This window comes from Engraulis encrasicolus, chromosome 14 (assembly GCF_034702125.1).
Source record: "Engraulis encrasicolus isolate BLACKSEA-1 chromosome 14, IST_EnEncr_1.0, whole genome shotgun sequence".
In the NCBI taxonomy this organism is placed as follows: Eukaryota; Metazoa; Chordata; class Actinopteri; order Clupeiformes; family Engraulidae; genus Engraulis; species Engraulis encrasicolus.
Genome location: NC_085870.1, coordinates 55,450,109 through 55,464,329, shown reverse-complemented (window position 1 = coordinate 55,464,329; position 14,221 = coordinate 55,450,109). Strand labels below are relative to the sequence as shown.

Genomic DNA, 14,221 nt, shown 5'->3' with positions numbered 1-14,221 from the left:
ATTACATGCAGGGCTTTGAACCATTATTTTTTCCAAACGTTCCGTTCCGAACAGAAACAGAATTATAACGTTTCCGGTTCTGAGTTCCACCAATAAATTGACGTTCCCGAACCGGTTAGAACCAAAAAATATTGTTCCCGGAACGGTTAATTTCGTTCCTGTCAGCTGATTACTTCCCATAGGCCTAACTGACGTTAACCAAGAAAGACGGAAGTGCAAATGAGACAGCCTACATTCAAAACTGTTTATTCAAGCGGATGAAAAGAATATCCTCCAGAATTTTGTCATTCAGGGACGACCTACGCGGAGAAGCAGAGAATAAACCTCAATGATGAAAATGTGCGCTCCACGCTGACTTGGGTCACGGGGAGCGCTATGACGGACATTGTGAGTTTGTGCATATTTGAAGCGGCCATGGATGCCCAATAACGCCAAACATTGTCGGTGCGCTTCACTCGCGCTTCCCTGCAATGTCTTACAATAATGCAATGCAAACTCTGTCCTTTTGTATTACAGTGGGTTCTCTTAATTAAGATGTGGAGTGAAGACTTTGTAATCTACAGCTCTCTCTCCATTCAGTCAGAGAATGTCTGATGTCACACAGGACGTGAACCTCAGCCGTCATGGTAACGTGCGCAGGAAAATAATTACTTTCTTTTTTAGTTTGAGGAACGGTATTAACCGGTATTAACCGGTTACCATTATTTTTAAATAAGTGTTCCCGTTCCAGAACATAAAAAATAATAACGTTTCCGGTTTCGTTTCTGTTCCCTGTAAAATATAAAAAGTTCCCGGTTTTCGTTTTCGTTCCTTGAACCGGTTCAAAGCCCTGATTACATGTACATAAATCATGAACACTGTCATGCACTTATCTGTTGCTTCTGTCTTATCTGTCGCTTTGGGGTCCTAGCTGCGTTGCCCTGGTAACAACTGTAAACAAAAGGCTGCCGTTAACTGCTCCGCTCTCTGACAGGATTTGTGATTCATTCGTGTAGTAGTGCTCTATCTACGTATTTCACGTTTCAGCAAGCAAAACGATTATCCCATGGATTCACAAGTAATCATCACAATATGTAAGTATCTTTCATTGTTAAACTTAAACCGTTCTAATAGAAATGTTGATTTGTTTTGGGGGTTTTTGACTAAACTTTATAATCGTCTGTCACTGTGGTTTAATGGACCCAGGAGGATGACCCAATTGGGTGAGTTGCTGAGCTAATGTCACACATATATACTGTAGATTATTGTTTTAGGTGTGTGGGAAATAATTAAATGTTTGTTTAAATTGTACAGATGAAAGTTCAGCCCACTCACTGTTGACACCAGTGACACACAGATTGACCAGATCTCATGGAAGTACCCCCTGATGCAGACCCAGTGTAAGTATACATGCTGGCACTGTTTTCTTTATTTATGCTTTGCGCTGTTTCATGTGCTTAGGCTATGCCAGGTTTAACACAGTATTTGCTTTTAGTGATAAGTAGCCTAATGAATATTTTGTGTAATATTTATTCTCATTTAAATCTCATCATGTTTTTGAACAGCGTTGGGTAGCCACCCTTGCACGTTAACACAGCCAGCAGCGAGCACACAGGGCGATGGACGCAGGACTGGAGGATGACCCAAAATTGTGAGTTGCTGAGCTAATGTCACACACATATAGAATTGTTTTAGGTGTATGGGAAATAACTAAACATATTTTTTTTTAAATTGTAGAGATGCAAATTCAGCCCACTCACTGTTGACACCAATGAGGGAACAAGAAAGGCTAGTGTGACGGAGGTCATCTTGCACCTGTTCACCCCCCTCGGGGATCGAACGTGCGACCTCGTCAACTACAACGGTTCGGCAATGGGAGACACAGTACGATACCGCTGGGCCAGGAGACTAGTCTCTCGGCCCAACGGCACGAGACTGTATGAGGCTATCGGAGGGAGGTTTACCAACGTTCCACGCCAACTCTGTGCTAGTTAGCCTCCGTTACACTCTCCCCCTTAAACCTCACTCCCATCCGGGTCACGGCACCACTGTGACGGAGGTCATCTTGCACCTGTTCACCCCCCTCGGGGATCGAACGTGCGACCTCGTCAACTACAACGGTTCGGCAATGGGAGACACAGTACGATACCGCTGGGCCAAGAGACTAGTCTCTCGGCCCAACGGCATGAGACTGTATGAGGCTATCGGAGGGAGGTTTACCAACGTTCCACGCCAACTCTGTGCTACTTAGCCTCCGTTACACTAGGCAACCCCATCTTTTGACAACGGTCTCCACCGGTCTATTTCTAAAAATGTCAACAATATACGTGTATCTGCTATATAACAATGTATTCTTTTAAAAGATTATATGAGACATTTCAAATGTTTTTTTTTTAAAACAAATGCGTATTTATCCTTTCTATCTGTAAATAATCTTGAACATATAAAGAATGTATGTCAACCAAACTGCATGAATTTCATAATCACAAAATTGCATTATTTCAAAAGTGCCTATGAGTGTATGGCTACTTTATGACAGGATTGCATATTTGTGAATATTTTATTGTACATTTTAATGGGATTTTGTCCAAAGAAGTGCTTATTAGTCTTTTAGGTTGTAAATAACCCCAAACATTTTTGTCAGACTGTGTAACAGCCCCTTCTACCACATGAATGGCCTGTCTCAAATTCAAAAACGCCAATTATATATAGCTGCTATATGATAATATATGTTTGTTTTATAGGATTATATTGGTCATTTCAATGGAATGTGTTAAAATATATGCTTATTGATCATTTTATTGTGAAAGTTGGCCTGAATTTGTGTGTTGGGGTGTATCATAGTCCTCTTCACGCATGAGTTACACAGCAAACACCATAAAATCGCCTATATTGTACTGCACTATAGTGGTAATATTTTTTTGTTGCCTTGTTGAAGATAATGATATGTTATTTCATTTGTTACAGAACATATGTGTTTACAATCTTAGCCAATAAAATGGTTTTAATCTGTATGTTTGTTATTGTTCATACTCATTTATTATGAAAAAACTAAATCGAATTTTTGTATTTTTTCATTATTTTTACTCTCATGTTTATAAAGTAGGTTTAAATAAGATGAGATGTACTCCATCACATTGCCTACCTTCTGCTGAGTAAAATGATACACAACATTTGATGGTACACCTCCCTGAAGCCCTCATACATGTATTCAAAGGCAGATACGTGAAAAGTCACAAAAAACGCTTGGAGTTCTAAGGGTTAATTCGGAGAAATTAAAAAGAAATTAATATATGATGAAAATCGTTCTGACAGATTGGTGTAAAGATCAGCATGCATTCCCATTTGTTTTTTTGAAAATGAAGTCCACATAATCACCTTGCACTTGTTAAACCACATTATTTCAAAATCCGACAGCCGCCCCTGCACCAGTGTTAATTTCGTGACGAAATACTTTCGTCATAATTATCGTTGACGATTGTTTTTCCCCTGACGACAATAAAACGATGACGAAAAAAATAGCATGCGTTTGTACGAAAAATATAACGATATTGATTCATATTTTCGTCAAAAAAATAAAAATGTGACTACAATACCACCTGAGACGAAAACCAATAGGAAGCATTTTTGTTAATATGTCACTGACATATTGAAAAAGAATTGCCTGCTATTTCGCAAGTCGCGACCCTCATCTCAGCTGCTCCACGTCTCTCTCCTCCCCTCCCTCTCTCTCACACACAAGCAGGCGTCGGTGCTGCAGACCCATGACCTTTTTTTAACAGAAGTAGCCTACTTTTCAGTGCAATCCTGGCTGCAAAAAGTATTGTTGGCCATTTATCCATGACGAAGAAGTTTATGCAGTCATGAAATAGTGGTGCTGTTGCACAGTAGCAAACATCTTACGATACATTTTTGCGCAACTTCCCCACTCCCTGTCGCTTTGACACTCCCAACTGAGATCGCTCCCGGACGTGTAGTCCCAGGTGTTTCTATCACTCCCGGACGTGTAGTCCCACCCGATTATATTTCACGTATTATCATACACTGCCACATACAAGCAATTTAGGTTTAGGGTTAGGTTTAGGGTTAGGGTTAGGGTTAGAAACAAAAAAACTAACATCAAAAAGATAACTATCTCCGTTATATGGCGGTGGGATCGATAGTCTGGCTAGTGGGAGCGAGCCGACCGGGGAGCGTCCTGCGTTGGGAGCGACAATCAGGGAATCCCTTCGCTTTCATGAGCATGCCACCCGACGGTCGTTGTCTGGTCTTTTTTCAATGTTCGCTAATGTTTGTAATTTAAGGGTCTGTGTCTATACGTAGGCACAAGCCTTCTGATAAGAATCACTGTAGTGCCGATCGCAAAGGATTCGGAAGTGTGGAGTTTTGCAACTTGTTTCAGTCAATGACACTGCGATAGGAAGTGAACGGCCCTTCCACGCGTTCACTGTGTTATTGCAATGAAGTCTTGTTGCGAATCCATGCAACCATGCACACAACCATGTCAACGAGAGCGTGTATGCCATCAGAACTTTGCATCAAGCAAATAACATGCAACAGCTTGCAATACGCGCACGAGAGAGAGAGAGAGAGAGAGAGAGAGAGAGAGAGAGAGAGAGAGAGAGAGAGAGAGAAGCGTCTTCCAACAGGTGTTGTAGCTTGCATACGCTTGCAGTAACCTGGCTACTGTACCCCGCGACGCTCTTCATTAGCTTACTGGTAGGCTATGCCCACAAGTATTTTTTCATAACGCGCAGTTACCCCACACACTTGAAGCACATTTTACCAACGAAGTGCTTTCTTCTCCCCTGAAGTCGTCGACAGAGATTTATGAGTGTCGCGGCCATGATATAAGCCACTGACGCTCTGGCAGTTTTTCCACAATATTTTATGATTACAATAGGCCTATGTCATAATATATGTCATATAATATGTCAATATGTCATACAATATGTCATTTAATGATTGATTCCCCCAAATGGTATTTTCGTTTGACAATTTTATAGAGAAGTGACAAGAGGAAATTAATGTGATATTTTAGTTGACTAAAATTATTTTAGATTTCGTCGACTAAAATTGTATGAATTTTAGTCGACTAAAACTAGACTAAAATAAAAATTATTTAGATGACTAAATTGTGACTAAAACTAAAATTAGATTTTCGTCAAGAGACTAAATCTAAAACTAAATTAAAAATTCCTGTCAAAATTAACACTGCTCTGCTCTGAACACCACGAAAGGGTAACCTGCTCAGAAGTCCGTTATTAGTCGTGGTTGTGGAATATGGAAATGAAGGCAAGATGAAGAAAAAAATCTCTGAAACAAACTAAACTCAGCTTCGGAAAGCCAACAGGTCAGGGGAAAAGAAAGAGAGAAGGAGGTGTGTTCGCAAGTAAATATATCCTTGGCATTTAATGCATGGCTAGGAGGATGTTCATCGTCCTCAGCAAGCATTTCATATCAGCCTAATTAGTCACGCACAGTGATTGGATACTATTTAATAGTCACACCCCGTGACTGGATATTCTGTAAAGTTCACCAAAGTATCCAATCACTGGGCGTGACTAATTAGGCTGATACACTTGGAAGTGCACTGCACTAGGTTTTGAGAGGGGCCCATTGTGTCTCACAAGGACACACGGAGCTTCCGAAATGTTTTTGAGGAAATCGGCAACATGTTAAGTCCAATGAGAGAGGGAGAGAGCAAGAATTACGCACACGTGTGTCTGAGTGAGCGCGCGCGAGAGAGAGAGGCGGTGTGTGCTAACTTCATGAATTGCTCCCCTTTTAAATGTGAGAAGCGGGGAGCAGTTTTCACACATAATTGTTTGTGTGTGGGGGTGAGCAAGGGGGAGGGAGGGAGAGAGAGGCCAGGTGCACTTGATGAATACTTTGTCTGAACGTCATGCGGTTTCACTGGAGCTGGGTGAAAGAGCTTTTGGTGTGGCATTTTATGACCTTATGCCTACTCATAATTAATCGCGTCAATTTTTAAGCGTTAATTCGCGGTGTAATTCATCTAATTAGCGCGCTAAAGTTGCAGCCCTAAAAATAAGATTAAAAAAAGAACCTTACCAATGTCCTTCAGAGGTTCCGCCACCTCCCACTTCGGGTCTGACCTGAAGAACATTGAAACTTGCTGCAAAGCCATTTCTGAAGACAAACACAAATAGGTTAAGGTGAAACGTGCTGCAAGGCCATTTCTGAAGACAGAGGTTAAGGTAAGACAAAACAGCTTGAGCACCTGGTACAATCAGTGTTGGGCAAGTTACTCAAAAACTGTAATACATTACTGATTACATGTTACAAGGGCTCCAAATTAACACCTGCAAACCAGCCAAATGCTGGTGAAAATTCAGTTTGGCTGGTAGACAATAAAACTTACAAGCCATTTTCACCCACTGGTGAGTATGTGGTATGTGTTTGTCTAGTACGATCTACTAGCCATTTTGGCAGGTGATGAAAATTTAATTTAGAGCCCTGCATGTTACTGTCTTTTCAAAGTAGTCTGTTACCTCAAGTTCAAGTTCAAGTTCAAGTTCAAGTCAAGTTTATTGTCAATTTCTTTGCATGCACTGGTCATACAAAGAATTTGAAATTGCGTTTCTTGCTCTCCCATGCAGACATAGACTAATCTAGGTAAGGACATAGACAGTATAGACATAGACAGTACTCATACATGGACATAGACAGTATGGACGTAGACATTGCTCATACAGACATTTAAAGTGCAAGACTGGACAACAGAAGACTTGTAGAGAACATACATTAAGAGGAGGTATTTTGTTGTGCTTTTTTTTAAAAGTCCTTTATCTGTTACCTGCCACTTAAGTTGGAAAAAAAAATATCAAATGATCATTTTTAGGGATATTCATGATCATGAAAAGTTAACATCTCAAAAGAGTTGGGATAGGGGCAATAAAAGGCAGCAAATCTTGAAGACTTAAAACAACAAAAAGGAGGACACACAGTTAATCACATGAACCGTTGAGAGTTTATAAAAATTGTCTAGACATGATTTCAACAGCTCAACTTGTAGGTGTATTCCTCATCATGATTAATTGTATTTAGCTTTCTGTTGTGCTTACAATGTGACAAGTCTTGACCACATAACAGGCCAGAGATTTTATCATCTGGTTACCCTTATTATGGAGCTAAACTGTTGGGATATACAGTGGCAGAGAATACAGTAGCAAATAATAGAAACTATACCGACCAGAGGTTAGCAGTTTTAGGGAAAGGAGCACACATGCTAACCTACCTTGGCAAAGTGAAGGTGGAATCATTGTGACTTATGTAACATACAATAACATTTATGGTAATTATATATCTATACACTGCATTCCAAATTATTATGCAAATGACAATTTTCTCAGATTTTTCTACATTATTTTTTTGAAGTCATCAACCAAAGTGTTGGGAAAGTTCATTATGTACATGAACTAGTTCATAGTTCAGTTCCCAGCTCTCAGAATGAACTAGTTCGTTCATAGTTCATAATCTTTCAAAATGAACTAGTGTGTTCATAGTTCACAAAATGAACTAGTTCAGTCCCCCCTCCATGTTGAAAAGAAAAAGTATAATTGACAAAGCCCATATTAAATGCTCCACAGATGGATAGCCATTATTTAGTTTTAACAATGACATTGTTGGATATTAGGCTACTGTATTTTATTTTGCATTAGAGGAGTGGTTCATTACTCTGGGTATTTTTGGGGGGGCTTTTTGGGCTTTATCATTACAGGACAGAGTGAGAGCAGACAGGAAATGACTGGGAGAGAGAGATGGGGCAGGGTCGGGAAATTACCCCGGCCGGACTCGAACTGACTGGGGTCCCCGTGGGCAATGTAAGCCCAAATGTGTGGGGCTTAGAGCACTGCGCCACAACGCCCCCCGGTTTATTAGTAGTAGTAATAGTAGTAGATAGTAGGCTATATTTATAAGTCCTATAATAAGACTATAGTCCTTTACAGTGTTTTCTGTTATAACCGTTTGGTAGTCCTCTGTTTTGATAGTGCTCTGCAGTGTGTTTAGTCTTTGTTTTGGTTAATTTGATTACTACATTTTTTAAACACTAGGCTATGTGTGCCAATTTAGCGAATTCACTTTTTTTACTGTATGGATTTGACATGGGGGCATGGATTCCGTAACGTTTTCCAGCACTGCTGTTTTCTGACTCATGTGCAAACTTTGCCGACCTGCAACGTGCCGGCAGACAGCTTTCTCTTGCTGTGGTGCTGAGTGCGCGCATTTTAACTTGAAGCTAGAGCACTCCACGAGTATTCCAGATGCCCAGAATACGGTCGCTAGAAGCTTTTATCTAGAGTCACCAGAAAGTCAGTGAACTCGACTTGACAACAAACAATTCACAAAACCATTTAACAAGCCCAAATTACTCAACATTTCGCTGGTAGATCAAGGAGGGTCTTAGGGTTGAAAAGAGGGCATTTTTGAACTTTGTAAGTGGAAACTTAATTTATTAGCGAACTCGTTTTGGAGAGATGACTGGTAGGTAAATTACACACGGCTAACTATCCAGCTGGCTAGCTAAATCCGAACGTGTAATGTTGACGACAAACAATTCACACAACCATTTATCCTGCCCAAATTACTCAACATTTCGCTGGTAGATGAGATGAGATGAGATGATATGTTTTTATTCAATATCATAGCAGATGAAGGAGACATACAGCGATTGTTTGATTGACATTGATATTGAAAAGGAGAAAGCCCTTAAAAGCTGCACGAAGCTGCTTAACAGTAGGGAAACCCAAGGAAAAGGAAAACACAGGAATAACCACAAAATAAAACAGCACAATACACACAAAACAAAACAAAAATCCCTTCCAAACCCCACCCAACCCCAACCCATGAGACCACAGGAGAAATCATGTACATGGTGTTTTTGTGAAATCATTGTGGCTTACTATCTATAGTGAATCTATTGGGAATATGTGAGTAATAATTTCCGTTTGAGTGTTTTTTAAAAAACTTTCAAGGAGTTGCATTTTTTAAGCTCTTGATCAAGCTGGTTCCATATTTGGAAGCCTCTACATGATATGCTAAGGCTGGTACATTTTAGTTTTCTTTTTTTTCCCCAGAAAATATTTCTGTCTCTTGTGTTATGTCTGTGGAGGGGATTGCAGATAGGTATCAGTTTTTGTAAACAGGCATTTGATGGTTTGACGACTTGAAAAATGGTGCAGGCATTGAGAAATATGTTAAGGTCCTCAAGCTTTAGGATATTTGCAGATTGGAATAGAGGACCTGATGGGTGTCTGTAGTGTGTCCAGAAAATGATGCGGATGACCTTCTTTTGTAGGGATTTTAATTTCTGTATATAAGTAGGAAATGTATTGCACCAGATGATGTTACAGTAGTGAAGATGTGGTTCAAAAAGTGATTTGTATAATGTGAGTAGTGCTGTACGTTGGAGGTAGTGTCTGAGTTTGTAGAACAGGCCAGAAAATTTGGATAGTTTATTTGTGAGAAGTTCGATATTTGTGAGAAGTTCGATAGTAGATCAAGGACGGTCTTGGGGTTGAAAAGAAGGCATTTTTGAACTTTGTAAGTGAAAACTTAATTTATTAGCGAACTCGTTTTGGATAATAAGCACTCAATTGCCAACACTGCTGGTTGGTTGCTGGCCGGTTGCTGGCCGCTCTTCTTCAGAAGGTATGCCTGCTGTTTGCTTGGTCCCGCCTTGCTGGTCCTTGCACGCGACAAAGATGGTCTGAAAAACTGTCAGCGAGAATGGCTGTCAGAGAAGACATAATACACCTAGACTCTCTGAAACTGTGTTTAGTCAGGGTTTCTGCAGGAATATTAATGAAATCGGGTAACTCCGGAATGAACAACACATCGCGTGTCATTCACAGGCACCAGAATGAACACATAGTCTAGTAAATACTGTACGTTCAGCTCACGTTCGCTCAAAATATGAATGCAAATTTGTTTCCCATGGTCTCATTAGAGTCAAACAAACTAAGAATATGGGTTACTGGAACCATGTCCTGTGATCAAATGACACCAAGATAAACACATTTGCTTTAGATGGTGTCAAGCATGTGTGGTGGTAAAAAGCGATTTGTACACAGAAAAGCGCCCCATGCTTAAAGTCAAGCATAGTAGTGGGAGTGGCACGGCTTGGGGCTGTGTGGATGCCATCAGTAGTAGGCGTAATTTCACCAAAAGACACATGCTTGTCAACATGTACTGTGACTACTGAAGAAGATCATGATACTGTAGCGCCGAGCCCCTTGAGTGGACTGTGTGTGTGTTTCCCCATAGGATACCCTCTCTGTCTATCTGTATTTGTGAATGGTGAATGTGTGTGTATCTGTGCGCGTGAATGTTGTTCCCCACTCTCTTGTGTGTCTTCTAGAATTTTGTGTGTGCCAATCAGTTTTGGGGTGGGTTTTGATTGGGGGGAGGTGTCCGGGCGGGAATAATTTAGGGATTAGATAGGACAGATATTGATAAGGGGCGGGGTTATTGAGAAGGGGTCAATAACGTTCATTAATTGTAGGCAGAGCTGAGGAAAACTCAATTGAGGGTAGACGTGTGATAGTGAGTGGCGAGTATTTTTAGATTGGTGAATTGTAGTGTTTGTTTTATTTTGGGGACACCTCCTTTTGCCCGTTTTAGAGTGTAAGAGGGCAGGAAATGAACGAGACCGAAAACTGTATCTTCTGCCTCCCGTCATCCTTTTGAAGTGGCTACCGCTCGGCGCTACATTGGTGTCAGAAGTCCGGATTTCCCATTGCCCCGATACAGTAGCCAAAAGGATGGACAGCCAAGGGGAGAGTAGTACAGCGGTAAGCTCTTTCAATTTCTACGAGGATGATGTTAGGGAAAGGCTCCGACATGAGCTGGACAACCGATGTCCTGAGGATGGAAAAGTTAGCCAGCTAGAAACAGCTGGTTGTACAAATCCATTCCTGTCAGAAAACTTTTCCCGCTGGACGCATTCTGACAACAAGGCAGCTCGTGCCTCTGTGACAGAGTTCAGCATTACCCACAGCAACGATGACGTGATAGACCGGAATCTGGTCAATCAAAACATCCGCCTAACCAGCACAGCTACAGCTAGCCGCCTCCCAGCCCATTCATCACGGACCATCACATATCGCCAGCACCGAACACATCCCGCAGTTGTCAGTAAATAATCCGTTCAGAGAACACATTAATAACACCCGTCACTCTGCTCTCTGTCCACCGCGGGATACAAAAACAGCCCATTGTAGCGGTAGCGGTTGCCCAGTAGCTGCCCTGTCCCTGGCGAATGCTAACGGGCTAACGGAAGAGGTGCCCACGGAACTGAGCGCTTTTCCCAGTGCCCTATCGAACATTGCCCCTCAAAGATGTCACGCTAATGCAGCAAGCCCCTTCACAAACGTAACAACAGTTTTCCTTTCTCCCTCAAATCCCCCAGCGAGTGTTAGTAGACCCCAGAGATTCCCTGCAACTGAGCCAGCTAGCGTGCAGGGTTTCTGCACAATTTTGATCACCAAATATAAGACTTTTTAAGATAAATATGTGCCGGGCTCTGGACTCCAGCACCTCATGTGGGCATATGCGAAACGGAGGAAATCGCGAACAAAGATCTATTTTTTAGATCCTGTCGATTTCCGTTTTTTTGCAGAATGTGCATGTTAATGTCCCAAAGAAGCATCTTAGCACTTCAGAAAAGACAATTAGTTTGTTTAAAAGCATATATTTTGGTCTTACTTTTTAAAAAGTCTGCAGGGATTTGCTAGGGGCGTGTTTCGCTGCCTACCTGAGAAGCAGGTAAAAAAAAGAAAAGTGACAGAGGCGCAATTTCATTATTGGGCCACCAATCAGCTGTTGGCCTGGTATGCCAGCATGGCTACTTCAATTGACAATCACATGGCGGTTTCACCATGCTACAATGGACCAAGCGACACGGATCGCAGAGGAGTTGAATCACGGATCTGCTACGCCAGCTGTGTGGCAGGAATTCTTAGACGGCGATCTCACATCTGACGATGAACACAATAATGACCAAGACTGCATCACACTGGAGAATGTCCCTAGTCTACAGATGGGGGTAGCAGGCGACGATGATGAGGAGGAATGCGTTGGCTTAGCAGCAGAGGAATTGAATAATAAGGTAGCCGAAGCCATAGCTGCAGTGACATTGGGGGTTAAAGACAGTGAAATGGACAAAATCCGAAACTTCGCTTGTAACTGCCACACTACACGCAAAGATAATTCAGTGCTTGGGACACAATCCTGCAGCCAGAAGCTGCCTACAGACCTCATGTACAAAATGCGCCTGGATTCTGTCTCTGCTGAGAGACAGTTACAGGACATGAGAATTATTGGGCACCTTGAGGCAAACCGACGTACTGTGGACACGTACGAGAGGACCACCTCTACTAAAAGAATACCATCGAAGAGGAAGTGTCCGAGAACGTCGTACACCATAGGAGGCATCGAAGTGTGCAAGAATACGTTTCTCTTTCTTATGGCGTGAGTATCTTACATGACAAACATTGACAATGTAGTCTATAGGTCAGGACATGATTAAGTACTGATTTGTCTTGTTGTTCTCGCATGAAAGGGAAATGAATAGGATAAAACGCCTGCTAAATGTAACAGTAGTCAAGTCGAAGGCTTGTTGACATTCGTTAGCATCAATCTAGTTATTAGCAGTAGGCAAAATGCTTCTCTTGTTGGCACAGTAAATGAACCCTGACTGACATGACACTGTCCAAACAGTAATTCCGTGTTGTGTTCGCAATATTCTGTATGAAGCACACTATTAAGCTGAGAGGAGTGATTGATTGTTGACATCAAGTCAAGTCAAGTAGGTTTTATTGTCAATTTCTTTACATGCACTGGTCATACAAAGAATTTGAAATTACATTTCTTGCTTTCCCATACAGACATAGACTAATCTAGGTAAGGACATAGACAGTATAGACATAGACAGTACTTATACATGGACTTAAGACAGTATGGACATAGACAGTGCTCATACAGACATTTAAAGTGCAAGACTGGACAACAGAAGACTTGTAGAGGACATACATTAAGAGGTATTTGTTGTGCTTTTGTGCTTTTCCTAAAAAAAAAGTCCTTTATAGCGTTCTGATATGGTAATAGTAGCATTTTGAAGAAAAATAAATATTAAAAAGGTCTGTCAAGTACACCAGCAGCAGTGTGTGTGTGTGTGTGTGTGTGTGTGTGTGTGTATGTGTGTGTGTGTGTGTGTGTGTGTGTGTGTGTATGTGTGTGTATGTGTTTAGTGCAGGTAGAAGGTGCGGTGTGCGTCTTGTGTGTGTGTTCGTGTGTCTGTGTGTGTGTGTCTGTGTGTGTGTGTGTGTGTGTGTGTGTGTGACAGTGTGTGTATGTTTGGGTTTAGTGCAGAAAGTGCAGTGTGCTGGTGTGTGTGTGTGTGTGTGTGTGTGTGTGTGTGTGTGTGTGTGTGTGTGTGTGTGTGTGTGTGTGTGTGTGTGTGTGTGTGTGTGTGTGTGTGTGTGTGTGTGTGCATGTTTTGAGTTAGTGCAGGTTGAAAGTTCAGTCACAAGTATAGTAGTGCAGGTGGAATGTTCAGTCGCAGATATGGTGGTGGGGGATGGGGGGGGGGGGGTTGTCAGTGGCCTTGCTGGCTAGAGGCTGACAGTGGAGGGAGAGTGGGTTGAGTGTTCAGCATCTTGATCGCTTGGTGCATTGTGCTGCTCGCCAGCCTGGTGGTACGGGAACGGAGGCGCCTGTACCTCTTTCCAGAGGGCAGGAGGCTGAACAGTTTGTGTGCAGGGTGGCTTGTGTCTTTGATGATCATCAGTGCTTTCCGGGTGAGGCGTGTGGTGTAAATGTCCTGCAGGGAGGGGAGTGGTACTCCAATGATCTTCTTCGCTGTGTTCACAACACGCTGGAGTGTCTTCCTGTTTTGTCTCCGTGCAGCTTCCTCCCCACACTGTGATGCAGTTGGACACGACGCTCTCTATGGTTCCTCTGTAGAATGTTGTCATGATGGAGGGTGTAGCACTTGCCTTCTTTAGTTTGCGCAGGAAGTAGAGACGCTGATGGGCCTTCTTCGCCAGTGATGTAGTGTTGGTGGTCCAAGAGAGGTCGTCGCTGATGTGCACTCCAAGGAACTTGGTGCTGCTCACTCTCTCCACAGCATCGCCGTCGATGGTCAGTGGTGGCAGTTGTTTTTGGACCCTTTGGAAGTTGACAACAATCTCCTTGGTCTTGTTGACATTCAGCAGGA

General features: G+C 42.2%; 1 protein-coding gene across 6 annotated transcripts in view; it reads right to left on the bottom strand.

The window, feature by feature from the left end:
* Nucleotides 1–14,221, bottom strand: part of pxk (PX domain containing serine/threonine kinase) — a 157,106-nt gene that overhangs the window by 97,725 nt on the left and 45,160 nt on the right. For all 6 annotated transcript variants that reach the window (XM_063216184.1, XM_063216185.1, XM_063216186.1 and 3 more), the window contains exon 5: nucleotides 6,055–6,132. In XM_063216184.1, the coding sequence (XP_063072254.1) occupies nucleotides 6,055–6,132 (78 nt within the window). The remainder of the gene's footprint in view (nucleotides 1–6,054; nucleotides 6,133–14,221) is intronic.